This window comes from Balearica regulorum, chromosome 3 (assembly GCF_011004875.1).
Source record: "Balearica regulorum gibbericeps isolate bBalReg1 chromosome 3, bBalReg1.pri, whole genome shotgun sequence".
Taxonomy (NCBI): domain Eukaryota; kingdom Metazoa; phylum Chordata; class Aves; order Gruiformes; family Gruidae; genus Balearica; species Balearica regulorum.
This window is the reverse complement of record NC_046186.1, coordinates 17,054,161-17,080,394: the sequence shown is the minus strand read 5'-3', so window position 1 is coordinate 17,080,394 and position 26,234 is coordinate 17,054,161. Positions and strand designations below refer to the sequence as shown.

Sequence of the window (26,234 nt, the reverse complement as noted above, 5' to 3'; positions counted from 1 at the left end):
TTGGCAACTGTGGTTGTCTTCCCCAGTGTTCACAGTCTTCTCGGAGATGTGCACCTTCCTAGATGCTCACAGCTGAATTGAACGCAGTCAAACAGATAACCTTCTGGTTTGTGTGGGATACATTTTGCTGAGCTTTCTTTCCTAAATACCAGAAGTCTAAGCCAGGGTAGTTTTCTCCGGTCCGTGTCTAAGTCAGTGGAGACCAGCAGGCATTTCCAGGCGGGGAGGCGTCCTGCTCGCGTTAGACGCCTGCATTATGGTTGCCTGGCTCACCGGGTGGAGATGCCTGGTTTTTTTTTCTTTGCTGAGCATGCAGGGAAGCCAGGAGGCTGACTTGGCTCACATGCCTGACAGTTTGGCTAGTGTCTTTTAACAGTAGCGAGTGCAATTACCAGCCATGGTATGTTCCTCAAGTGTGAGGAGAGGCTGCCTTGTGCGTACAAAATCCTTGCCTGTCATTTTAAGAGTTGAACATGTCTTATGTATCAAAATATTCTTGTAATGCTTAATATGGAGATTAGCGCTCCATACACACACCAAAATGCCACAAACTCACTGATGTGGATGTTATTCAGCTAGTTTTGTGAGAAAACTGGCTTTCTGCTTTGTGCCTGCACTTGCTATGCTCCTCAAAAAAAACCCAACGCTTTCACTAGAATGACTTTAATGCACAAAATCAATTTTGATTTCTAAACATGTAGATTACAAAGAGAACGCTGATGTTGGTCCTTCACGCTTGGCGAAACAGAAGGGATTTGCTGTATGTTAATGTCTAATTCAAGGTTTCCTCTTGTGTTTGAGTATCAGCAGGTGTGCGGAAAAATCAATTGAAGAACAGGTATGCCACACACTTGTGTGAAGCCAAATGGTTAGAGGTTGTAAGATTTATTGAGGGCTGTTACAAAGTGATGCTAGAGGGATGACGTCTAGGCATTTCTGATATGCCCTCTTTTCAATATTAAGGGCAGCTGATAAGATTACCTTTGTACTAAAAAAAACCCCAAACCAACAAAAACAAACAATTTGAGTCTTCTTCCATTTGACAAATGGGCTACCTTGATAGCTCAACTGAGGTTAATAACGCCTTATGGGAAACAAATTTTTGATCAAAAGCTAGAGTTTAGGAGTGTTGGACTTAAGGCCAAACACAGCTTGGAAGGCCCTTGTTTTTCAGAGTCTAGTTAGCTTTGGCCTCCTAGCAGTCTCCAGCTAGAGGTTCTCCAAATTTGGCTGGTTACCCTGGAAAATCCAACAGTTCTGGTGTTACTGGAGATTCCAGGTTATGTGGAAGAGCCAGGACTTGGGTTTTAGTCGGAGGCTGCTTAGGGAAGTGTACTGTTCACACAGGTATGCCATCAATCTTCGAGTTAGCAGTAAAGCGGTGGTTCCCCTCATTGTGCCCAAGTTGGCAAATGCGGGCAATATCTGAGCAGGCTTCAGCAAAGGAAAGTGGTGGGAGTCTACTCCTCCTTACACTGCAAAGTGTTTTATTTGCTCATTCTGCAGGTGTGTTGAGGGTGTCAAAAGTCCTGGGCACCACGTGTGGATTCGCAGAGGAGCTTGCGTGGACTTGCTGTGTGGTTGAGGGGACCTGAGCACAACAGACTCGTGCCAGTGGTGGCGAGAGCCATTCGGGTTGCTGGGATGCTGGCTGTGTGCTGTGGTGAACAGAACTGCTGTGGGTCAAAGAATTCACCTTCTTCTGTATGCTTTGGCCTTGCAGCACAGGCAGGAAAGTGGTGTGCGTCTGCGTGTGGATGAGGTGGATGCGTGATCAGTGTTGTGGTGTGTGACATTTTCAGGGCAAATCCTGTCCATGGCATGAAATACCAGGAGTAGTATTGAGCTGTATTAAATCCAGAGCGCTGGTGGATACCTCTCCTTTATAACAGATTTAATACAGTTTGTGCCAGTGTGTTGTATGTGGCCATGCACAAAAATGAGCTGTAGCATCCCAGCACACTTATTGACTCTGGTCGTCCCCGAATCCCTTGGTCTCCCAGAAGAAAGGAAAGCCTTGAGTGGTCTTTGAGAACGTGTGTTCATGGGCAAGGGGGCTGTGGAGCAGCATCCTTTCACAAGCCTTGAGCTCTTTCAGCAAGCTGAACCCTACCAGTCTGCAAAGGAGAAAAGCTGGACCACCAATGCAAACCTTGGAGACTCTCCTGGTCCTGTTCAGCCTGGTGCTGGTGCTCCAGCTAGGAACGGCTGGGTTTCTGCACTGGTTTTCCCACTGCGTGGTGCTGGCAGGAGCCCAGGGCTGGCACAGCTGGATGGGTCAGCTACATGGGGCTCTGTGGGGCATCACCTGGGGCCGGCCTGGCATCCCAAAGCCGTGCAAACATCGGTCAAGCTGTAACGCTAATAATGACTGGTATTAGAGAGCAGTGCTTTCTTAATTGGACCAAATGGCTGTTTTCAGCAGCTAATTATTTTTATTTTTTTTTCCTGTATGGGAAGAAAAATGCAATTAGAGTATGTCTTATATTTCTTAGGTTCCAAGGGAGAGGAGATCTTCAACAGCTAAACCAGAGGTAGAACATCCTGACCAAGACCATAGCAAAAGGTATTAGTTTTTATTACTGCGTGTCTGCTTGTCTCCCTTCCCTCCTGGGCTACCAAAACTGCTGAAGGAAAGTAACTTGCTGCACTGCAGTGTTGTGCTGGAAGAGAGAAATTGTTTGCTTTTACTCTGTGCCCCAAATTCCTGTGCTGCCCCAGTGTAGGGGCGGGGATTGGACCATGAAGTGGAGAGCTGAGGTCCAAGCTGCTTTTCATCACCATCATCTGCTTTCTATGTACTGATGTCATACAGTCAGCATAGCAAAAGCTGCTCTTTTTAACACTAGGCGCAGCCTGGTAGCACAGGCACCCCTTCCCAAGGCTGTGGAGGTGACTGGTGACCCTTTTATTTTTGCATGCGGTTGCTTTTGTTGTTCGCTGTAGATTTTGTTCTCAGGCACAAGCAGCATTGCTTCGTGCGTGTGCTGATAGGGGAGGACTTCAAAGTGCTTGTGATTTAGTTTTGGTTTTGTATTGTTTGATGACTTCTTTTGTATCCTCTGGAAGTCCTTTCTTCCTCTTCCTGCCCTCCCTCCCTTGTGCCTCCCAAGCAGATGATGATACTGATTAAGTAAATATTGCAAATGTGAGGTTCATTCAAGCCAGGCTTCCACTCCTACCATCCTCTTCCTTTGGACAGACTAGAATGCTTTAAGGACTCAAGGTGAGGTTTTGTGGTCTGACTGAGCTGATTGAACAACTCGTTGTTAAGAAGAGCAGTCTGGTTCCCAGCCACGTGTTCCCACTGCTCCCCTCATACCAGCTCTGGTCTTCCATTGACCCATAACCTAGCAGGAAAAAAACCAAAACAACCTGTGGCTAGTTTTCTGCCAGTGGAACAAGCCGAACTGGCTCACCGAGGGGGACGGGGAGGCGTCAGAATTGGTGCAAAGGAGAGGACAGGACCACGTTGTGGGGAGGAAGAAAGGGAGAGCAGGCTGACTTGGTGGCTTCTAGCTATGAGGTCAGTTCAGCCACAGATCTTGGTGGTGTCCTGGCATAAATGAGTGTGGTGGGGTGGAGAGTGGGAAGTTATGCAAACCACTCCGGGAGTCTTGGTGTGGATTTTCTCGGGGGTTTGAGCATGAAAGAGGGGTGTAATTTCCCTGTTAGTGCTTCCCGGGTGCTGCACAATCCTAGGCCAGAGGAGCAGCAGCCTTGGTCTTGGTCCTTCTCCATCCACCAGAGAGCAATTTCATGGAGCCTGTGTGTGCTGGTGTGTGGTGGGAAGGACCTCGGAGTACTTAGTTTTGGACTGCTGTTTTCCAGGCAGTGAGGATCTGGGCTGTGAACCCTCACCCTTTGCTCCAGGGTAATTCATCTCCAAGGTGGTGGTGTTAGCAGTGGGTGAGGTTTCTTTTCTGAATGAGTTTTTTCAGCTTTTCAGGTTAGGATAGAGCTGTTCTGCACAAGCAGGAGACTTGGTATCAGCTGTCCTTGTCCAGAAGACTAAGAAATATTTGTAGCTCTTGTTTAATGAGAAAATAAACTGTATAATTTATGCATGATTTTTTTCTTTTCCCTTTAAAGGAACAGCATCCCAAATGTGACAGAACAGTCACTCATTTCTGCTGGAGAAAACAGAGTCCAGGTTCTGAAAAATGTGCCTTTCAATATTGTCCTTCCACACACGCCCCAGATGGGCATGGACAAGAGAGGCCACCTTACCACCCCTGATACAACGGTCACCGTTTCAATTGCCACGATGCCCACTCATTCCATCAAAACGGAGACGCAGCCCCATGGCTTTGCAGTGGGCATCCCACCAAGCGTCTACCACCCCGAGCCCCCTGAGCGAGTGGTCGTCTTTGACAGGAACCTCAATCCCGACCAGTTCAATTCCAACACCCAGCCTCAAAACTCCCAGAGGCGAACACCAGACTCCACCTTCTCAGAGACTTTCAAGGAGGGCGTGCAAGAGGTACCGAGAGAGGCAGTCACTGTGTGCACGTGTGCGTGTCTAGATCTGGATGGAGAGATCCAGTTCCATCTTTAATTGTTCTTGTTATGTGAGCCAGAAATCTGTCTGGTTAATTAGGAATAAAAGACTTTATCAGGTGCATAAGTGTAACTTGGTAAATAAAATCCACACAACATGAAATCATTATCAAAAGCAAATGACTAATGTTGCCAGTGACAGAGCCTTTGGCTTGTGGAGTGTGGAAATAGTTGTCTTGATCCACAGTACCGGGCTAGGTTTTGCAAGAGTTCAGCACTCTGCAGTGCCTTTGCAGGTACTGAAGTGACTGTGTCTGTAAGCTTCCTTACTGCCAGTTTCTAGGCGTGGTGTGTGTCAGTGGAAAACAGTTGATTTATTTAGGGGCCTTGAGGGAGAGTTAAAGCTGGATGAAAATCCATGGGTTTTTTGTTTTATGGTATCAACTGAAAACAACAGCATAATCATGTGTGGTATTTTTTGGGTGTGGTTTTTTTTTTTTTTTTTTAAAGCCAGACCTCAAGGAACTGTGTAGCCATGCCCTTTCTTTGAGATTTTGGAAAGTTTTACAATGTTGCCTTAAGCTGACTCAGAGGGCTTGTGAGATGTTGGGCTTAGTTGACACCCAAAAGTTTTGAATTAAAACCCTGCTCAAGTGTCCTGTTTGTACAGACCCAAAATTAGTTACCTGATGATGAGTTTGCCTGCCAGAAGTTCTGTGGTAACAAGTATCTGTTTAATCTTGACTTTTCTTGTTTCTGCTGTGTTAATTGTTGTGTTGTTTTGTTTTGTGTCTACCCCAGGTTTTCTTTCCTACTGAACTGAATCTGCGGATGGCCAACATGAATTCGGAAGATTATGTTTTTGACAGCATTTCTGGGTAATGCTTTAAGGCCCCCGTTTGCTCGTATCTTCCCGTTCTCTTACAGTTGGCTTGTCCATGAGCAAGCAGTACAGCTCACTCCCTTCTGCGCTGAGTCTGTCAGGCACTGGGGGGGGCTGTGGATCTCAAAACCACAACAGTATCCGCTCATTTGAATTTCACAGTTGGAAATCCTACCTGTATCTTTAAGGAGAACTTCCTGCAGGGTTGGAAATACCACCCGGTTTCAGTTGCTGTCCTTGTACCGACTCCCTGTCCCATGGGAAGATGCAGTGCTGTCTGTCAACTCTGCAGTGGTCTCGGAGTTGGCTTCCAGCTGTGTCCCTCTGCCTGGCCTGTTTGCCTTGCTCTCTCCTTGCTGGAAATCTACAGCAGAAATAGGAAGCATGAAACTCATCCGCACTCTAAGGGAGGGGATAAACTAGGTGTTTGGTTAGTTGCAGTTGACCAAGAGGGAAGAGGAGAAGACTATGGCCACTGAATGGCTTATTAGCTTGTGAATTTAATTTAATTGCTAATAGATACTTTTCTGTTCCATGAGAGCAGCTTGCCGCTCTCAGCCTGAATAGGGAGCTTCCAGTCTTGCCTGCTGATGTGTCTTGGGATTTAGCTTGCCAAGAACTTCTCTTATATGTTCATTCATGAAGGAAATGGTTGAAAAAAGGGGCTCATCCTGTTTTCCAACTTCCATGCCTGTTGATGGCTTAGTGAGTCAACTAACGACTTTGGAATTTCTCCAGATTAAATGTGGAACATTTAATCGGCTTTCCAGGAAAATGCCTTAGCAATCACTGCCCTCTTCGCTCCATAGGAATAACTTTGAATATACTCTGGAAGCCTCCAAGTCCCTCCGACAGAAGCCTGGGGACAGCACAATGACTTACCTGAATAAAGGTCAATTTTACCCGATCACACTGAAAGAAGTCAGCAGCAGTGAAGGAATCCATCACCCCATCAGTAAAGTCCGAGTGAGTGACAGCTTTTGTGGTTTCTTGGGAAAGAGGGTGTGTACAATGGTAGCCTTAAACTCTCCCAAAGTGCAGTAATCTAAACCAGAGCATCAGCACTAAGGCCAGCTTACCCGCTCTCTTACGTCAATGTTCGTTCCTTTGCTGTCCACCTACTTCCAGACCAGCCCATCCTGGCTCAGTCTGTTAAGAAGTGGTGTCAGCACTTGTGTAAAGGTGATGCAACACTTGGAATGAGATCCTTGAACTCCAGTTAGGAGAGCAGGTCTGCTCATCTCTGTTTATGACCCAGAAAGTGCTGCTGCCTGCCTTCCTGTTTGGCGGCAGTCTGCCAGCTATACTGTGATGTGTCAAGTGGGAAGGCCTAAAGCAGAAAACCTGATACTGGGGAGACCTTCCAAAACAAATGTACTCTGTGGCCTTATTTCTTTCATGTATTTGCATCTTATTTTATTTATTTTTTAATCTTACACCCTCCCCCACTGCTTACAGAGTGTCATCATGGTTGTGTTTGCTGAAGACAAAACAAGAGAAGATCAGCTCAGGCACTGGAAATACTGGCACTCAAGACAGCACACGGCCAAACAAAGATGCATTGACATAGGTAAGGAAGGTGCTCATTGCTGATGTCAAACTCCAAACCTAATTCCTTGGCAAGGTTTGATTTTTCTGCTAAAGCTTTGCTATCTTAAGGAACCTTTGGATCACGCTCTCTGCTATCCATAGCTTCGCTGAAAGCCCAGAGGGAACTTTTGATTGCTTGGAGCTAATGCTGTAGTTTTTAGAACTCCTTAAAGAGACTGATTTTTGGAGGATTTTGGTTGGTGAGCAGGCTGAGTTTAGGGGTTTGCCTTGGGAGATCTAGCACACCCCTCCAAACTACAGTTGTTTTGGCATATCCTGGTGCTTGTAGCTAAATCACAGCTTATAGACTCTGTGGCTGTCCGAAATATTCTGTTTCTTCAAAGGACAAGATCCTTGTAGAAATATGTCAACGCTAATGATGCTCCTTTCCACAGCTTTGCTCACAACTGGTCTTTGGTACATGTAAAAAAAGAAAACACTGCAAATTTCCACTTGCCTCCAGACAAGGCTGGGGCTGGCTGGCTTCCAGCCTTCTCTGGCTGAAAGCTGGGTTGTACTCCTCGTCCTTTCCTTCTGTGAATAAAAGCAGGGATTAATCACTTGGCACTTAAAGCAGACGCGCATGCAAATCTTTGTTTGTTATTGAAGGAGTTTTATTGAGAGCTTATGCCCTTGCTGTACAGGGTAGAGTTTCCCTGCACATAGCAAGTTATGGCACAGGACATGCGATATTTGGGATGTCTGCCTTCCTCAATGGAGTTTCTAGTTTGGAGAGTCCTGTTTTCCTCCTTCCTCCTGTTTGTTGTCTTTTTGGTTTTGTATGAGAACCATTTCCAGCCTTTTCAATGATCTGTTCTTATGTACAGTTCAGCTTCCTTTGCCCCCAAGGAATTGCTGAGGAGTTGCAGTTTCTGGCTGCTTTTGTGTGATTAAGGACTCCAGATGGTATCACCTCTTCTTCTTCTTCCTCATGCATCTTTCTTTCTAACAGCTGACTACAAGGAGAGCTTCAACACCATCAGTAACATCGAGGAGATTGCGTACAATGCCATATCTTTCACTTGGGACATCAATGAAGAAGCAAAGGTATGTGACCACGATTATATTTCCTGTCCTTTTAGCAGATTTGGGGGTTGGAGGAGGGGAAGGGTGTGTGGCCTACCTGGTGATTAGCATGTAACAAGTTTGTTTACGCTCCTACATTAGGCAAAACCTTCTGGCTATTTCTTAAGAGGGTTTGCATGTGCAACTGAGGAGAGCTTTGCAACTGCTTTAAGGTTCTTGGCAGAACTGCCTACCTGACAGACAAGTACTGACAAAAGGAAGCGTGAGCGTTTCCAGAGCAGATGAAGTGGTGCGGGAAGTGTGATGGAGCGTAGCTGGGCTTGGCAGGGAGCACAGTCTCTTGGAGGATCCCTGCAGGAGGTGGGGGGCAGCTTCTGAGGGAGTTAAGTCTGTGGTAATGGGCTTGCCTGTAGCAGAAGAGGGAGTAGCTGCTGCCATTGAGCTCCCAAAGCGTGTATTGCTGAAACTGCAGATCTCAGCGCTCAATGACTTATTTCAAGTTAGAGCAGCCTTCTGGTGACCTCTGGTTTGATCTTTTTTCAGAACTGTGGGCACTACAGTAGGTGTGTAAGAGCGCGCACCTTCCCTAGCTAGTAGCTAACTGCAGCTATTTGAAGCCACTCCAGCTTTTGAAAAAGGCACAGGTATCTTCTGGGTAGTAGGACAGCAGGTCAGAGAATGGAGTCACCTCTGTTCCGAAGGCATTTCCCACTGGTTTGTTGCTGGAGTCAAAGTGCAGGAGTTTTCCTTGGAGAGTTTTGTTACTGCCTGGGTTCCCATTAAAAATTGGGAATGGTTTCCTTCAGTTTTTGGAGGCTGGCTGTTCCCTTGCTAGTATTATCATGTGCTAGTTACTACCGTTTTGGGGAAAGCCACTGGTGGCTGTGGAGTGCCGTGTCTAGGGAGAGCCTAGCTTGGGGGACATAGGACCTCTCGGCAGAGAATGCAAAGCTCCTTCTCTGGAGCTGTGTGCCACTATGCTCTGCAGGAGGCACAAGGGTCTGTCTCACTGCACAGAGCTTGCTGTCGCCACAAGCTTTGCTCTGCCTTGCACAAGGGCTTTGGAGAAAAGAGACAGGGAGAGGTAGTGTGGGGGCTGCTGTTTGGTTTCAGCTCTGTGGGAGAAGTTTGGGGCGCTTGGCAGGCAGTGGCAAAGAGCTGTGTGTGCTGATGATGACAGCGCTGCCTTGCAGCATGTGTGATGTTACTTTTGAGGCTGGTGCTGGGTGCCAGCCTTCCCTATTCACTAGATTCAGCTACTGGCTTTGGCTTCAGTTGGGTTGAGAGGGCTGGCAGGAGGGACCTTATCTGCTGGAGGATGCTAAAAGACTGATGGGCTGATGAAGCACTTTGCCATGTGAACAAATAGATGAAGCTTCAGAAGGGCTGTCAAAAGGAGTCAGTAAGTATTCCCAAAATGGTATCCTGCTGTCACAGGATGTGACATTGTCCTATTCAAGGAACTCTGGTAATCTGCGTCTGTAAGGTACTCAACGTCTTAGAATTTGCATATAGGGTTGGATCATGCGGGCACAGCAGTGATTTCAGGTCCCCAAGGAGTTGGAAGCACTTTGAAGCTCTGCAGCTGCCTCTCTGCTGGCTGAGCCATCCTACGGCAGTAGGGACAGGCTGCTAACCCAAAAGCAGGGCTTAGAGCCGGTGCTAAGAACCCGGTGGCTGCCCCAAGGAAAGCCACCCCTTCCCACCAGGTGACAGAGCCAAGCCCTATGAAGGTGGTGCAGGTGGTTATTGCCCAGGTGCTCTACAGACCCCTGAATGAGTAGTTTCAGTGAGTGCAGGTCTGTAGTGAATTTGCCAACAGCAGTTTGAAAAGGTCTAAGGTATTTCAGCTCAGAGCTGAACTTCGTGGGATGAGGTGGTACGGGGAAGCATGACCCAGACTGGTTTTGTAGCTACATAGGCAAATTTACCTCCAGAGTCACGATCTTAGTGTGTGAGATCCATATACTCTTAAGTATTGGTTTGTATGAACCTGCAGAGGGGACTGTTGATACCAAGAGCACAAGCCTTGGCTCCTGGGATCAGTATCAAATTAAGACAAAAATACGCTGGACTTCAATGTTCAAGGAACTGGCATTTTTAGCAAGTGCTCTGTGTGCTTAAGTGTCTGTTTAACTTTATTTCTTTTCCCTGAGTGGATGTGTTTTGTCAATGGTTAGATTTCTCACCAGTAGAGCTGCAGTTCTTTCTCAACTCCTGTGATCTTATCAGGAGATGCCTGAGCCAATTTCAACAATTTTTATTGCATGGTTCATTTACCTTGCATGCTCTCTCTCTCTCTTTTGTTTTCCTTTCCTTTTTTTTACCTTTTCCCTCCCCCAAACAATAGTCTTGAAATATGTGAAGAGAGCAGAGAATAGAGAGCTCTGAGTTTCTGATGCTACAGAAAGCCCTCCACAGTAATAAATAGTCTTATGTTTAATAACAACAGCAGTGTTGCCTAGATGATATGTTTAACAAGCCAGCAAGCCTTGATTATTAGAAACTTGTTTCCTGAGCCCTGGAATAACCTGGACCAGAGCCAAATGATTCTTCTGGGGTTGCTGCTTCTCCCTCTTCCCTCTTATTGTTGCTCTCAGTTTGCTGTGGGAATGATTTGGTCCTGTGCAGAGGTGTCAAACGGGAGGTGATGAGGCTCTGCATCTGGCGTTTTTCATGTAATTGCCCATTTAGACACCCCAGACTCTGTATGTGTGTCGGGTTTAAGGGAGAAGTAGCATATATCACAAGTTGTCCCTAGCAGGTCAGGGACCAAGTACTTGCCTTTCTTGTGCTAGCCCTTGTTGTGGGGATGTACAGGAGTATCAGACCTCTGATGCTTTGCCCCTGCAGGAGGGTGTCACCTGCCTGAGAGAGCGCTTTGTCCGTCCCCTTGGGGCACTTCAGGGATTTTGTAAAACACAGCTTTCTGGTGAAGAAACACTGTTTTCAGGTGATACGAGTCATATGCTCACCCTGTAGCAAGGAAAATGTGTGGATTTTGCAGCTGTGGAGTTGGGGGATGGAAAGGATGTTTGAGATGCCCTCAGCAACCAGTATTTCCCAGTTGTGCTGTGCTGGGAGAGCTGAGGGCAATGCCAGGGCTTCGGATGCTGGATGCAGCAGGCAGGTCTGGCTCTGCACAAATGGAGTTGTCACACAGCTGGCTGACTTGGTGTGCTGTTTGTGAGCCCGTTCATGTAGAAACCAGGAGTATTTCATGCATGACAGACACTTCATGCTCTGGGACCAGACAATGTCCACGGGTTTCAGAGCAAATGCTGTGTGCTGCTTTCTGGCAGCTCCTCTCTGCCCTCTTCTGTTGCTTTGGGACATCACAGGAGCCGCTAGAAGCAGCTGCTTTATAGAAGAGTGGTGGGTTAAGTATTCCTCTGACCTTTGCAAGAGTGTATTCAAGCTGGAAAGGGGCGAGGATGCATAGCCTTCCTTGCTCTGAGACAGCGAAGGGAGCCAAGGGCAGGAAGGAAGGCTAGGCTTCGAGAGGGAAAGACAAACTGCTTTGAAGTGGTGCTCCTGAGATTGGAAGGAGAGCAAGGTCAGGGTTAGAAAGATTGACAGGAGGCACTGTGGAGTGGGGAAGCCGGTGGGCTTCCAGGCATCAGTGTTAGAGGTGAGATCTGACCCCACCACCTGGCAGAACAGGGGAGGAAAAGAATTGGATGAGGAGAGCTTTGCGAGAAGAAAAGGGGGAGATGGTAAACTGGAAAATTAGTTGATGAACTGTGGTAGATTGTTGAATGGGATATTTAGGAAAGCCAGTGCAGCTACTCAATCAGGAGCTGTCCTGGTTGGAAGCATGATCCGATAAGTCTGACAAAGATGTGTAGCTGATACTCACTTGCATGCAACAGGTAATGCTGTAGTTACCCTGAGGCTTGTGGAAACTTCAAACAGTTTCCCACCCTGTCCTGGATGTCTGCCGTGTTGGGCAGACAGTTGAGGTGGGGTTCTTCCCCTGCAAAGAAGCTTTTAGATGTCTGAACACAACCTTGTCATTTTTCACTTCTATGAGTTCATTAGGGATGGGGTGTCTAGAGCTGGGATGGAGCTTTCTCTGAAGGTGTCTGCCTTTCCTTGTTGACTGAGTAGGCTTGGCTGTCTTTAAAATCAGGGGATTTTAAAGGTAGGGGAGGGGAATCCTATCCTTGGAGCCCTTTTTGTGTCTCTGACATCTGTATGTCAATCACGAGAAGCATTTGTAGGTTCAGGTCATGAATTTTTGAGGCCAGGAACCATCTCTTCCCAGGTCTGTACAGCATGCCCAGTTCTCCTTCTCTTTGTTGGTACCCATTAGACATCTTTTAATGCTACATGCATGGTTAAATGCACATTTCTTTCTGGTGTTTCCTGCTACTCTATTCGTAATGTTGGCCATTGTCCTGTTACCTCTGTTGTGTTACCCGTTAGGCTGTGAAGCAAATTCTCTATCCCTTAACTTCGGCCTGGGGACATGGCCTACTCTCGGGTCAGTGGCAGTTGAACAATCTGGAGAGATCAGTTTCCCCAGGGTTAACTGGCTTTGCTGGATCCTGCTTTGCTCAAATCCTGTCTGAGCTCCTGCCCGGTGGTGCAGGAGGGTTGGGACCTCATGTCTGAGCAGGGCAAGTTGTCTGCATGGTGATGGCAAGAGCCTTTGTCCTGTTTTTGTAGTCTTAACAATGCAAGGACCTTGCTGCTGTGCTGGGGCACCCCTTCCATGCTTGCCAGTGGGTCCCTTCTGAAATGTAGCGTTGCTTCCAGCAGCTCCCAGAGAAGGGCCCCGTGGAGGTCTTCTCTCTGGCTTGCTTTAGGTGGGACTGGAGCCAAAAATGATGTCACTGCACATTAAGGGCTCTATTGTCCTCCCACTCCTTCCCTCCAAAAAAAAAAAAAAAGGCATTGTAAGCCAGATGCTGTGTGTGAAAAGACCCTTTCTACTAAAAAGGGATACATAGTGAGGGTGTAACAGGGACATTTATTGCTGGAGAATATTGTGGTAGAGCTTTACTGCTTTTCCACCAAAGGGAAGGTGCTATGTTATCTCTTGAGTGATACCCTGAATGACAGAGCAATTAAATAATGCACTTTTTTTTTTTTTGTCCAAGAAAAGTGGAAGGGTCCTGTATTAAAGTAATTTGAGGCTAATTTGGGTTTGCCATCTGAAATAGCAGATTGGGCAACGAGGGTGGTCTTCTGGGAGATCCTCTTGTGTGTTGACTGCAGCTCTTGGGCAGGATTTTTGTGTTCAGATGAGCTCAATTTTTAAAGAGGGTGGCTCTCTTGCTACAACTTGAAGTAAGGCTGGGGTGTACACCACTGGTTTATTTTAAGAGTTTATTCTAGCATGATCCTTGGTGTTCACTGTAGGAAGAATTTCAACTTTTTTGATTGATGAATATTGCATGCATTTATATGGATGCCATTGTAATGAAACAGCAGTCATATGCCTCATTAAAGAAGGTGTTGCCGCCTTCAGCAGCATTGAGGAGGTACAGGTTTGGCTAGTTGGAAATGAAACTATGAAATGTGATGAGTCAAACATACTTAAAGGAAAGAGATTGGTTTGAAGCCAAGGCTGCAGACCACAGGTACTTTGAGGCACAAGTACACACAGCCTCTGGAGCAGTGACATAGGAAGCTCATGTTGCTTACCTGCCTCTTAATGCAGACCTCTCCCTACTCTGTCCTGGGTTTTCTTAAAAACAAGCATGTGTTGCCCTTGATTTAAAGCGTTGCAAATTAGAAGCAGGTTTTCAACTCACAGTTCTTACCTCAAAACTTGGTGTCCCGAACTCCACCATCCTTCTGGTTTTCCAACAAACTATGGAGCTCACAGTGTGTTTCCTAATGCTGGAAGAAAAATCTTCATGAAGTTAGCTTTTCTATGGAGAGAACTAGGTGGTTATTTTTTTTCCTTTTCTCCATTTCTTACATACCTCATGACAAAACTTCCTTTCCAGCCATTTTTATGCCTTTGTAGACATAATTCTTTCCGGTTTGTGTTGGGTTTTTTTCTTGTTTGTTTTGTTTTTTTGTTGAGGTTATTTGGGTGGGTTGAGGTTTTTGTTTGGGGTTTTGGGGGGATTTTTTTTGTGTGTTTCCTTTTTTTTAACATATTGCCAATTTTTTTTTTTTTTTTGCCACATTGCTGCTTTTACTTTCTTTCCAACAAACCAAACAAAAGCTGACACCTGGCCCCGCACCTATATCTTATCAGAGTGCGGGGTGTGAGAAAGCATTAGTAGGACTGGGAACCTCCATCCCCGGCTTTCCCACATGTTGCAAGCAGAAATGTTCCTGTATTTCCTTGCCTCAGAACAGGTTGGAATAACAATCAGTGTTGCTCTTTGTTAGCAGGAATATATATTTTCCTTTCATTACCATTCATTTTTGGTTTTTTTGATGGAGTAAACTTGCTAGAAGGATGTTCTCTGGGTCATATTTCCCACTTGGCATTCCTTGGCGTGGTGTGGGACCCACGATGTGTTTTATGTCAGTCACCCAAATTGGGCTTGGTAGGTTTGAATGCAAACTAACTTCCCCAGGCTGTGAGCAGGACGATACTGGGTCTGGCTGAGCAGAGCTGGAACGGATGCAGACCTATCGCACATCTGCCAGACAAACCTTATTTGGAGCATCCGATCCCAAAGACAGGAGGTGGCTGGGGAGCCCACAGGTGCATGAGTTGCCCAATTTTTATATCTCTTTCCTGGCTCGCCTCCTGCTGATGCAAAACCTGTGGTGCATGTGGGAGGTGAAGAAACAAATGTGAGAGCAGTAAGATTAGCCACCTCTCAGGTGATCTGTACCAAGCTTTTTTTTTTTTTTTCCTTCTTTTAAAGATAGAACAGTCTTCCCAGCACTGCTTTCTTAGGACGTGCCTTCGTGGATGTGCGCAGGCAGACCTGTGCTTGCCCTGCCTGCACTCCAAGCTGCCTGCCCGTGACCCAGCGCCAGTCCTGGAAGCCAGATAGCTATGTTAGCACAGTGCAATGCCCAGGCTGACAGCTCTGCCTCTCAGAAGGGCTTGGAGCTGTGCTGGTGTAATTTATAAGGCTGGTTGGCTGGAGGTCTAGTGCACACAAATTTGCATCCAGCCAGCTCACAGTGCAGATGAAGCATGTTAAGGCCTATCTTGTACACATCAATGTGGACAAATCTTTAGAAAAGACCCTTTCTTTTCCCTTTTATATTTATATTTGTCCAAGCTTTTAGAAAAAACACATGCTTTCAGCCATCAGCACCTAAATAAAAACCTTTGAGCTTCCGGGTAATTTTTCTTTAGTGGAGGGCTGATAAATGAGTTGTTTGTGGAATCTGGGCCTAGGGCTGCTCCTTCAGCTAACCAGCAAAGAGTGCTGTGACCACATGGCTGCATACCCCTGAATTGCACATGCATCTGCGAGAGACCAAGTAACCTGGTGGCTGTTGGGCGTTGCATTGACATTCCCAGAATTCCTGCTGGCAGCCAGGGTGGGGACCAGCTGTGTCCTGGCATTGCAATAGCTGTGTAGCTTCCTGCTCCCTAGTGTTGGATGGTGCATGTCTTGGTTCTCCGAGGGTCTGTGCAGGCAGAGGAGGAGGGAGTTGATTCGTGTCCTCTAGCCCATACCCAAGTCCTTTTATTTAGGTCTGATGAATCCTTTACCTTATTTGTTCTCTGGTTTTTAATTGGCTGTTGTAGCCTCAAAGGCTCCTCTTCACGTCAGTTTGGTTGAGGGTTTCTATGACCCTTTGTTCTGCAAAAAGTGAAAATAACATGTAGATCAAGTCAGCTGTGCAGTGACTGCTGCCCTCCCCAGCCAGAGACCACAGGAACGGCCTCGCTGCTCTGAAGGAAAGCAAAGCAAGACATGGCGCAGGTCCAGTGGGTCCCGTTGTGTGAGGGCTGCACGTGGCTCAGGTTGATCTGCGAGTAGGATGCATGGTGATCGGTTGACAGGCAAGACACTGCCTTTGTGTTGGGGAAATAGTCCCAGGACGCACTGGAATCCCTTTGCTTGCTGTGTCTTGGGCAGAACATTGAAATTACTTGGCCAAGGTCAAGAAAACCAGTATCCAACTACATTCCCTGGAAAGAAGCTCATCACAGTTTAACCTGTCCCTGGTTGTTGTGTTGTAAGCTCTAAACTCTGTGTTCTGTACAAACACAGTCATCTAAAATCAAAAGCATCCTGACAATTTTAAGTTGAATATAACATTAAAATGAGAGACTTTTGCCTACTAGTGCTAGAAAAGAGCTAAAGTTTTTATCTGAATTCTTAACAGAGGAAAAAAATACCCAATGGACTTGGATTATTGAGCAATGTCTCTGTCCTCAGAGTACAAAAATATAATGGAGCATAAATAGGAGGAGGTAAATTCAATTTACCTGTCTTCTGTTGAAATGAAAGCCGTGTGGAGCAAGGTGATCAGACTGGAATAGTCCGAAGTCCGTCTGTGTAGGGCCTTACCCAGGAGGATATACAAGACTTTGCGTGATGGGGAGATCTGTTATGTGGCCATTACGGTCTTACCCATGACAGTGTTTGCTGGTGGCTGGCCAGAGCTTATGGTGTGCTAATACGCATCCCAGTTGCTTGCCATTACCTCTGGCAACCCCAGACATTGTGGATGTGTACCTGCACATCGTTCCTTTTCAACTTTGCTTTGCAGTGAGTCAGAAGAGGCTGTACAAGGTGACATTTCTTCTAAAGCTGCTGCATATGTAGCCTTTGGACTAATCAAAATTGGTGGTGCTTTTTGTGTGACAAAAGAGCATGGTGTCCAAGATAAACTGAGGAGAAGAGATCTGGGTATGCAAGCCTTCATTTAAAAAAGGCATCTTTCATCTCACTGACAGTGAGGTTCCTGCAGCGCTTTGATTACCCTTTAATTATGCCTGTTTTTCCTGGTTTGTTTGAAAGGCAGATCTTGTTAAAAAAAGGCGCTGCGTGGAAAGAACTTGGCTGTCTCTGCTGCCCTTCCTTGAGGGCACACAGCAGAGCTGCCAGATTAATTTTTCTTTTCTGCATTATTAAAATGGAAGATTGTTTCTCGTAGGTTTGAACATAGGCACGGTGTGTTTCTCCCGAGTTAGGCGAGGAGGGGCACGAGTGGCCGGGTGGTTAAAGCAGACCGGGAAGTCATGAGGTCTGGCTTCTTCCCACGCTGGCTTCCAGCGTGATCCCAGAGGAGGTGCTTTAATCCTTCTGCCTTCAGTCTTTCATTGTGTGTGGCTGGGGTGCTGCTCGTCAGCCCCAAAGGCTGCAGGAAACCCAACATGGGGTTGTAGCGTGTTGGGGTGAATGTCAGATGGGGGGGGGTAGCAGCTCATAGCAGCTCACGGGTTTCATGCTGTTTGGTGTTTTATCTGAAACCCTGCCATTGTGGAGCCATTTGTCCTGATGAGAATCTCAGCTTTCATTAATAATAATGAAAAAGCATGAAAAAAAATCAACAAAAAAGGAAAATAAAGCCTGGCTTTGGTTGGAGAGAAAAGCCTGGAAATATGATTCAAATATAGACTAAAGGCTTAACTGCTAAGCAAGCAAAATAACTCAAGAACAGGTTTCTAATCCTTTAAGAAATCTCAGTTTTAAAGAAAATCTGCTTAACTTTTGAGGGCTTGACTCAACATTTGTAAGTGCTCGGACTTGACAATGCTCTATTTTTAAGTGCTGTCTTTATGTTGAATCTTGGGAGGTGAGATGAAATTATTTTTTTTAAAGTAACAACAAATCTTAATATAGCTGAGAATGCGGAACTGCCCTTAGAAAAATAGGTTGGACACACGAAAAGGAATCTTGCTCAGCAGGCTGAAGACGCAGAGCAACTTCTGCGGTTACGTTTTTCTTTCTTCTGGCAATTTTGGGGTGGGGATGTAGCTGGCTCAGTCACTTGGCCTTATGCTTCTTTTTGAACGCAAGACAAATCTTCCTGCTGAGCACCTGGCTTGAAACTGTTTTAGCCCAAACTGAAAAAGCAGTTCGTTAAAGCTCTTTTTGTGGAACTTGAGGCAACCTGAGGTTGCTCAAAAATAGGAGTTACAGGATGGGTAGGGAGAAGCAGATGATCCTTTTGAATTGAAATGGCATTGTAGGAACAGGAGAAGACAGGGTGGCTCTCTGTTGCTTCAGATAGGTGATTGGGTTTTAGTTGTCATCTCCTGCCCAGAGTCCTGAAAACTTAAATGGCATGAAAATGAAGTCAGCTGCTTAAAGCCAAAAGTAATCAAATGAGGAGTCTCTCATTTGTAGGAGGATAATCTTTGTCATCTGACAAGCAATCCCAAATTCCCATGGGATACCCATGCAGCTTGTATCTGCAGCCAAGCATGCTGCGTGGGCTTTGCATGGCTGGTAAGCCATGGAAACTGAAAACATGGACCTGAATTATGCGGTATCGCTTGCTAGGGAGCTGGTGGCTGATGCTACGTATTGAGTCTGCTGGCGTCCAATGGCATGAAACTCAAAATGAGGGATTTCACAGATATTTTGAGGCTGTGGTGGACCTGCTGGCATGGCTGCTTGGGAATCTTTTCTTAAAGAACACAGGCATTTCTTCATACAGACCTGAGAGGTGTATGTGAATATTCAGTATGGGTAAATAAATTTAAAATGTAAAAATATGCAAACACCAGAGTTGTGGCTCTCTTAAACCCCCTGCTCAGGGAACACAATTATTCAGGCTGTGCATACATCTGATTACTTAGCTCCCAAGTGGGTGACAGCAACTCTTCAAACTCCTTCAAGCCTTCCCCTGGGGTGTGCCAGTGTTGCAAGCAAAATGCCCTCGTAAAGCTGAAGGTAGCAAAAAGGGAAGGGGTGTGTGTGTGGATAAAAGCTGGCAAAAAGCCATCGTTCGGGTAAGTCTGTAGAAGATTGAGAAGAGCTTATTTTAAAATAATTTTCCTGGCTGCAATTTGGGTTGTATTTAATGCTTTCAAAAGAAGTAGTCTTAGAAGAACCAGGGTTGGGGATGCTGAGGCCCAGGCTGGCGGATGAGCAGGCGTTGAGCACTGGTCCCCTTGTCCCTGTGCGTCATCCTGGCTGGGGCCGCTGCAGAACAAGCGGCCGGGTGGTTGGGGATGGGCTCTGCCGGCACGCCGTGCTGGCGCGAGTTACACGCTGTTTCACACGTCCCAATGTCCCTTTGCACAAGTGGGGCTTGGCAGGGGTGTTGCCAACTCCGTGGGACAGTGTGTGTGCACAAGGGGAGGGGATGGGGACTGTTTGCCGGGCTGGTGTGCTGCTGAGCTGGTGCTCACAGGGGCTGCAAGAAGTTACATGTGAATCTTGAACGTTCAGGCAAGTTACTGTGACACTTATCTATACTTCCCATGCCCGCCCCCCCCCCCCCCACCCCCCCCCTGGCTTTTTATACTACTGTGTTATATATGAGGAAAAAAAGATCTTGTATCCCTAGCCTGGTGATAGTTATTACATTTCCATTTCCTCTCTTTTGTTAAAACTAGCAAAGGATGTTGCAGAACCTCTGTGAAGAAGCCTGTGATAAGCACTTTGCAAAACCACATATCCAACCCATAAGCTTTTCAAAACCTACCTTCAACTTTGCAACACTGGGACAGCTCCGGGAGGTGGCACTAACTCACTGCAGAGATTGTCAAACGCGTAGTAGCACAATAAGGGAGCGATCAGGTGGTGAGACCGTATTCTTGCAGAATCTCTGGCAAGGTGTTTCTGGCTCCCAAGGCTTTGATTTATTTTATTTTATTAGCACTGGGTTCCCAGCTTTATTCTTGAGGCAGGTAGGATAGTAGCCACTACAGGTCTTGGTAGCTCATAAATTCCTGGTAATTAATCGTTGCAGCTTCTTTGGAGACATGGCAGTAAGGAGCATTGTGTCTGGAGAAGAGCCTGACATGCAGCAAGCCCACGTTTTGGATACAAAGTGTTCTGGTCTATCTGTTCATATCCACACAAGGATATTTCTTCTTGCTGTTAAGCAGCATTGGGCTTGTTCTGGGTTTGTTTTGGTTTTGTGGTGTTTTGGTTTGTTTTTTTTTTTTTCTTTTAGGCAATTATGAAAATGAAATTAGATATGTTCAAAATCACTCAATTCATTTTCCCTATAATTCATTTTTTATTAGAATAATGAAAATATTACCCTTTTCTTCTTGATTTGAACATTAACAGGGTATTGTAGGTCTTACTGGGAAATATTCAAAATAGTGTTCATCTTTTTAAGTGTAAAGCCCAGAACCTCTCTCACTGAAATAATGGCATTATTTCTGTGTTTAAAGATAGCGTGTTACTTAATATTTTTACAAAGCTTTTAATGTCATTTACAAAACAACACCACCCCTGCCCCCCCCGCCCCAAGTAGCTTGAAGCATAAGCTGTGGAAAGTTTTGTTTTAACTTGCCCAAAGTAACGTAATTTTTTCAAAATATGGTTGTTTTACCAAGCTAGTAAACCACTGAGCAGTTGAGGATTGGGTGTAGGAGGATTCCTGTTGCTAAAAGTTTGATGACGCAATTTGAGATCTCTTAGGCGGAAATATTTGGGAAAGATGGGTGGAGTCTTCATAAAGTTTGGAGAGTTTGTTGAAATTCATTCTGGTCAAAGTGGCTTTGTCCCCTGTAATGGCTTATATAAAGAATTAAGAAGGACTTCTGGGGATTTTACCTGATCTCTCAGAAAAAAGAAGGTCCTGCTACTTTCGGCAAGGATCGGCATTTAGTTCTTTGCACTCACCGAGCAGTCCTATGCTCAGCAGCCAGCCACGAGTCTGCATGTCACTACTGATGGGTGCTGCTTTCCTTTTGTACAGGTTTTCATTTCTGTGAACTGCCTCAGCACAGATTTCTCCTCTCAGAAGGGAGTTAAAGGCCTGCCCCTGAATCTTCAGATCGATACCTACAGCTACAATAACAGGAGTAACAAACCTGTCCACAGAGCCTACTGCCAGATTAAAGTCTTCTGCGACAAGGTAAGGTTGGGTCAATGTGTCAGTGACCCTTGGGGAAAGACTGTTCCACAGCTTAGCAGCTTTTTTTTTTTTTCCCCTAAGTCTGCCACTTGCTATCTTGGCTGACTGAAAATTCCCATCTGTGTTCAGTGTCTGCAAGGAAAAAATTTCAACCCCTTCTGCTTGGCTCATAGATGTTATGATGACCTCAGATAAATTTGTTGCTCTCAAAATGCTGGAGCGCTGAGAAGTGTTCCTGAGTGACTTTGGAGAAAGGTCAGTCAGTGGCAGAAGACTGGCTGTCGGTACGCCAGAAAGTCCTGCAGAGTGCCTTCAGTAGGAGAAATCATTGCAATTGATTGGAGCAAGTGAAGGCTTTGCTTTTTATCCAAGCTATGTCATGTTGGTCCTTCTAAGTTTCCTTGTGTGTTTTTACTGTATTTGTTATAAAAAAAACAACTACCAGCTTTCATATCTTGTGAACAGGAGATGTTGCTGTTTTCATTGTTCCCCTGTGAGATGCAGCAGCATAACGAAGTCCACTTACAAGCTGGGTGGGTGCTGTAATTTGATTGCTCTGCCTAACGCATTTAGCATGCAGAGAATTAACACCTTTCCCAAAGCCGCTGTTCACCTGAAGCTGTGAAGGAAACACAGCAGGAGCTGAGCTGAAAGCAGTTGTAAAAGCTTAACTGAGTTTGCAAAGAAAGGACATTTTCCAAGTCTTTTGGAACCTGTTCCTATCAGAACAGTCTTTTGAAGAACCAGAGCAGGTAATGTGCAATGTTACTATTTGCAGAACGACTAAGATCTTTCTAGGCTGGAATGAGCACTGCCCAGACTTCCCCAGTTCCTGTTCTGATCACTGAACCACTCTGATGTCCTGTTTTGCTGGCATCCTGCTGATTAGGACCTCTCATTCTTTGCATCCAGACCTTGTCTTTGTGGCGTGGACTCTTTGCGAGTGAGATCTCAAGTACCTCTCTGTGCAGCTGCAGGTCTGAGACAGGCCGGTGACCCCCACTCTTGAGTGCTGTGCCAGCTTTGCACTGGTCGCATACTGTGTGGCCTTGCCGCCTTGTCATCCCTCAGGACGCTGCCACAGCGATTCATCTCGCACGCCATTGCTCTGCCTCTGCTTCCCAAATTATCTGGAGCCCTCTACAGTCTGCCTCTGCTGTAGCATCCCATTGACTCATCCTGCCATGTTTTGTTGTCCGTCTGTATACTTCTAACTAGGCCCCTCTGCTTTCCTGCGTGGTTGGGAGAAGCTTTCTGTAGCTGTCTGCCAGTGTAAAGCTACTTAGTCATCTTCCTTCACGTCCCTCCTGAGATGACTCCTGCTGTGACAGTTTCTGCTAAGAATTTACCAGGGAGTTTAATGAATGCTCTCCAGAGCTACCTTAGACTTGCCAGTAAGCCTAAAAGGCTTGGGTCTTGTGGGCTTTCTTCAGGTCTTTTTTTTTCTTTCTTTCTTGTTTTTCTTTTTCTCCTCTAAAATGAGACTGAGGCAAGTGGCTCATCTAAACCTCTTTCATTATCTGTGAGTGTTGCGTGTTACCGACCTGTGTACTGTACAACACCTGTCAGCATAGGCTTGCTGCAGGGAAGGGGGGATCTTTTACTCTGAAGTTGTCCAGTCAATTACTGACACTTTGCTAAAATTGCTGAGAGGCTTGTGCCACTGCTAATAAGACGAATCGGTTAATAAAAGGGCAGACGTTTAGTCAGTACATAGCTTAAAGGAAACCATTTGAGTCTATACCATAAATTTCAGCAAGTAGTACAGTAATACTAATCTATCTGTTATTTTTCCTTTGGGATTTTGACCTTTTCTCCTGCTTTATTCTTCTAGATGCATTGCAAATTAGACCTGAATTAAAAGGGGGGGAAGGAGAAAAAAATTACTTTTCTGTAATTAATCTGACTGTTGTTCATTCTGAGCATGCAGACATTGCGAGGGTGTTGCCTGAAAATTCTGCAATTTGCATTTATAGAAATGATGTTAAAGTTTGTTGCCTCTCAAATCTGGTCTGGGTCTGGCAATGAGAGCTGGGGACAGAGGCCAACAAGCTGCATATATTTGTCACTGCATTGCATCAAGCTCTGTACTCAAATGCTTGTTTGAAGCGTTGGGCCAAGTGCTCCTGTGAGCAGACCTATGTCCTTACAGCTGCTGGGGCTGACTTGGTGTGGTGGGTTGACCCTGGCTGGATGCAGGTGCCCCCCAAAGCTGTCTTGTCACTGCCCTCCTCAGCTGGGCAGGGGAGAGAAAATATAACGAAAGGCTCATGGGTCGAGATAAGGACAGGGAGAGATTGTTCACCAGTTACCATCATGGGCAAAACAGACTCAACTCAAGAAAATTAATCTAACTTATTGCTAATCAAATCAGAGTAGGATAGTGAGAAATAAAATGAATTCTTAAAACACCTTCTCCCCACCCCTCCCTTCTTCCCAGGCTCAACTTCACTCCCCATTTCTCTCCCTCCTCCCCCCAGCGGCACAGGGGGATGGGGAATGGGGGTTGTGGTCAGTTCATCACACCTTGTCTCTGCTGCTCCTTCCTCCTCAGGGGCAGGACTCCTCACACTCTGCCCCTCCTCCAGCCTGGGGCCCTCTCTCCATGGGGCCACAGGTTCTGCCAGGAGCCTGCTCATGGGCTTCCCATGAGGTCACAGCCTTGTTCAGGTGCCTCCACCTGCTCCAGCGTGGGGTCCTCCATGGGCTGCACGTGGATATCTGCTTCTCCATCATCCATCCTCGTGGGCTGCAGGGGGACAGCCTGCCTCACCATAGTCTTCTCCACAGGCTGCAGGGTAATCTTTGCTCCAGTGCCTGGAGTACCTCCTCCCCCTCCTTCTGCACTGACCTGAGTGTCTGCATGCAGAGTTGTTTCTCTCCCGTCTTCTCACATCTCTCTTGCGGCTGCTGTTACACAGTAATTTTTCCCCCTTCTTAAATATATTATTCCAGAGGCACTACCACTGTTGCTGATGAGCTCAGCCTTGACCAGTGGTGTGTCCCTCTTGAAGCCAGCTGGCATTGGCTCTGTCAGACATGGGGGAGGCTTCTAGCAGCTTCTCACAGAATTCACCCCCCCAGACTTTGCCAGGCAAACCCAATGCATTCAGACCCTAATGCTGGCCACTTTCTCCAGACTCTTGTAAGAGCATTGACATTTCAGAAAGAGCACAGTTTTCTGCCCTGCTTTGAATATTAGATAATCAGTCAACTGGTCTTGAATGTTTACAAGGCCATTGTTACTATAGTATCCATACACACTGCAGTCCTTAAGGTGTTTGTCCTCGTGCGGCCCCTCTTACGTGCAGAAGCACTGTTATCCATGCTTTCCTCATGGAGAGCCAAGTCTATAGTGTGGAGATCTGTTGGAAAACCAGCACAAAAAGGTGATGCTGTGGCCACCTCACCGGGACAGCTCTTTGTAGGTCCCCTCTGTTCCTTTGTCTGTAAAGGCTGTGCTTGCATTGCATGCCTGAACTGGCTTTGAACCCAGACACTGGCATGGCAGTCCTCTGCTGTCTCTGTCTGTGTGTGTACAAATCAATAGATATCCTACGGAAAGTCAAATGGTTTAGTTAATGCTGTGTGGTGGCCTTTGCATGGGAAAACAGTGATGGAGAAGGGTTCCCATGCTTGGGGGTAGAAAGAAAAGCTGCTAGTTTCTAGTTTTTGACTACTGCCTCTGAGAGCAAATTTCTTCCTGCATTTCTGCCTTCCCCTTCGCGTTCCCTGTGTGGAAAGGGTGTCCACAGGTGCCCAGGACATTTGGTTTTGATCTAATCCTATGTGGTTTCAAGACCCAAGTAAAGCAGTATGGGCGTAATGGTGTCATCCTGTGGCATGTTACAGCATAAGCTTGGTTCAGGCTTGGCCCAGCAATATTTGGGCTGTGCAGGGATGAGGGTGACCTGTCCCAGTGGAAGACAACCTTCTCTGCTGTAAATTGTGCCTTAGCTAAGCATCCACATGAGGAAGATTAAATACAGGATTTCACAGATTATGGCTAATGTTGTCCTCTGGGATCTGCTGTTACTCTTGTAGTGATGGGCAGTGCTGCTGGAAGGTTTTTATGGGATGGTAGGAACAAGCAAGTGAGATGCTGTTGGAAGGAGAGAGATGATGCAAGGTGGCTGGAGGTAGCATTGATGTGGATGAGCAGCAACACAGACTGTTTTCTGTTGCATGGTCACAGAACAGTTTGGGTTGGAAGGGACCTTTAAAGATCATCCAGTCCAACCCCCCTGCCGTGGGCAGGGACACCCTTCACTAGACCAGGTTGCCCAAAGGCCTTGAATGCTTCCAGGGATGGGGCATCCACAGCTTCTCTGGGCAACCTGTTCCAGTGCCTCACCACCCTCGTTGTAAAAACAAACAAACAAAACCAAACAAAAAAACCTCCAAACTTCATCCTTACATCCACTTTAAACCTACCCTCTTTTCAGTTTAAAACTGTTGCCTCTTGTCCTGTCACCACAGGCCCTGGTTAAAAGCTTCTTTCCATCTTTCTCATAAGCCCCCTTCAGGTACTGGAAGGCTGCAATAAGATCTCCCCAGAGCCTTCTCTTCTCCAGCCTGAACAACCCCAGCTCTCTCAGCCTGTCCTCACAGGAGTGGTGCTCCAGCCCTCTGATCAGCTTCATAGCCCTCCTCTGGACTCGCTCCAACAGCTCCATGTCTCTCCTGTACTGGGGCCCCCAGAGCTGGACACAGTACTCCAGGTGGGGTCTCACCAGAGCAGAGTAGAGGGGCAGGATCACCTCCCTCGGCCTGCTGGTCACACCTCTTTTGATGCAGCCCAGGATATGGTTGGCTTTGTGGGCTGCAAGCGCATGCTGCTGGTGCGTGTCCAATTTGTTGTCTGTCAGTGTCCACTGGCAGCTTGGCTGCTGGGGTCACAGGGCAGAGGAAGAGCTCGAATGGCTCGTGGGCTGGGTGCCAGAGCTGCACCCAGCATGAGAGGGTGTGCAGAGAGGGGCCGGGAAGCAGTCCACTGTCTTCAGACCACATCTGACTGACGCAGCCCACGTGCGGAACCGGGGAGTCCCGCGGTGTCATGAAGGGTCCAGATCCCAGTGTGTTGTGACTTGATGTTGCATTGCCTTTCTGCATCTCTGTGGCTTATCAAATATGCCATGATTCTCTGTGGGAGGGATGGCAGCTCTCTCAAAAATGTTGCTTCCCTTATTCAGCCCAAGAGTCAATTATACAACTGGAGACTGAGGGAAAGAACAACAACAAAACCACCTGCAGCCTTTAACACAGACCCAAGAGTGTGAAATCTTGCTTTTCAGACTGTAGG

The 26,234-nt window shown here is 46.6% G+C and overlaps 1 protein-coding gene across 3 annotated transcripts in view; it reads left to right on the top strand.

Moving 5' to 3' along the window:
- Positions 1 to 26,234, top strand: part of GRHL1 (grainyhead like transcription factor 1) — a 44,764-nt gene that overhangs the window by 4,473 nt on the left and 14,057 nt on the right. For all 3 annotated transcript variants that reach the window (XM_075750640.1, XM_075750639.1, XM_075750638.1), the window contains exons 3-9: positions 2,496 to 2,566; positions 4,093 to 4,483; positions 5,302 to 5,378; positions 6,193 to 6,349; positions 6,842 to 6,953; positions 7,926 to 8,020; positions 20,774 to 20,932. In XM_075750640.1, coding sequence (XP_075606755.1) covers positions 2,496 to 2,566; positions 4,093 to 4,483; positions 5,302 to 5,378; positions 6,193 to 6,349; positions 6,842 to 6,953; positions 7,926 to 8,020; positions 20,774 to 20,932 — 1,062 coding nt within the window. The remainder of the gene's footprint in view (positions 1 to 2,495; positions 2,567 to 4,092; positions 4,484 to 5,301; positions 5,379 to 6,192; positions 6,350 to 6,841; positions 6,954 to 7,925; positions 8,021 to 20,773; positions 20,933 to 26,234) is intronic.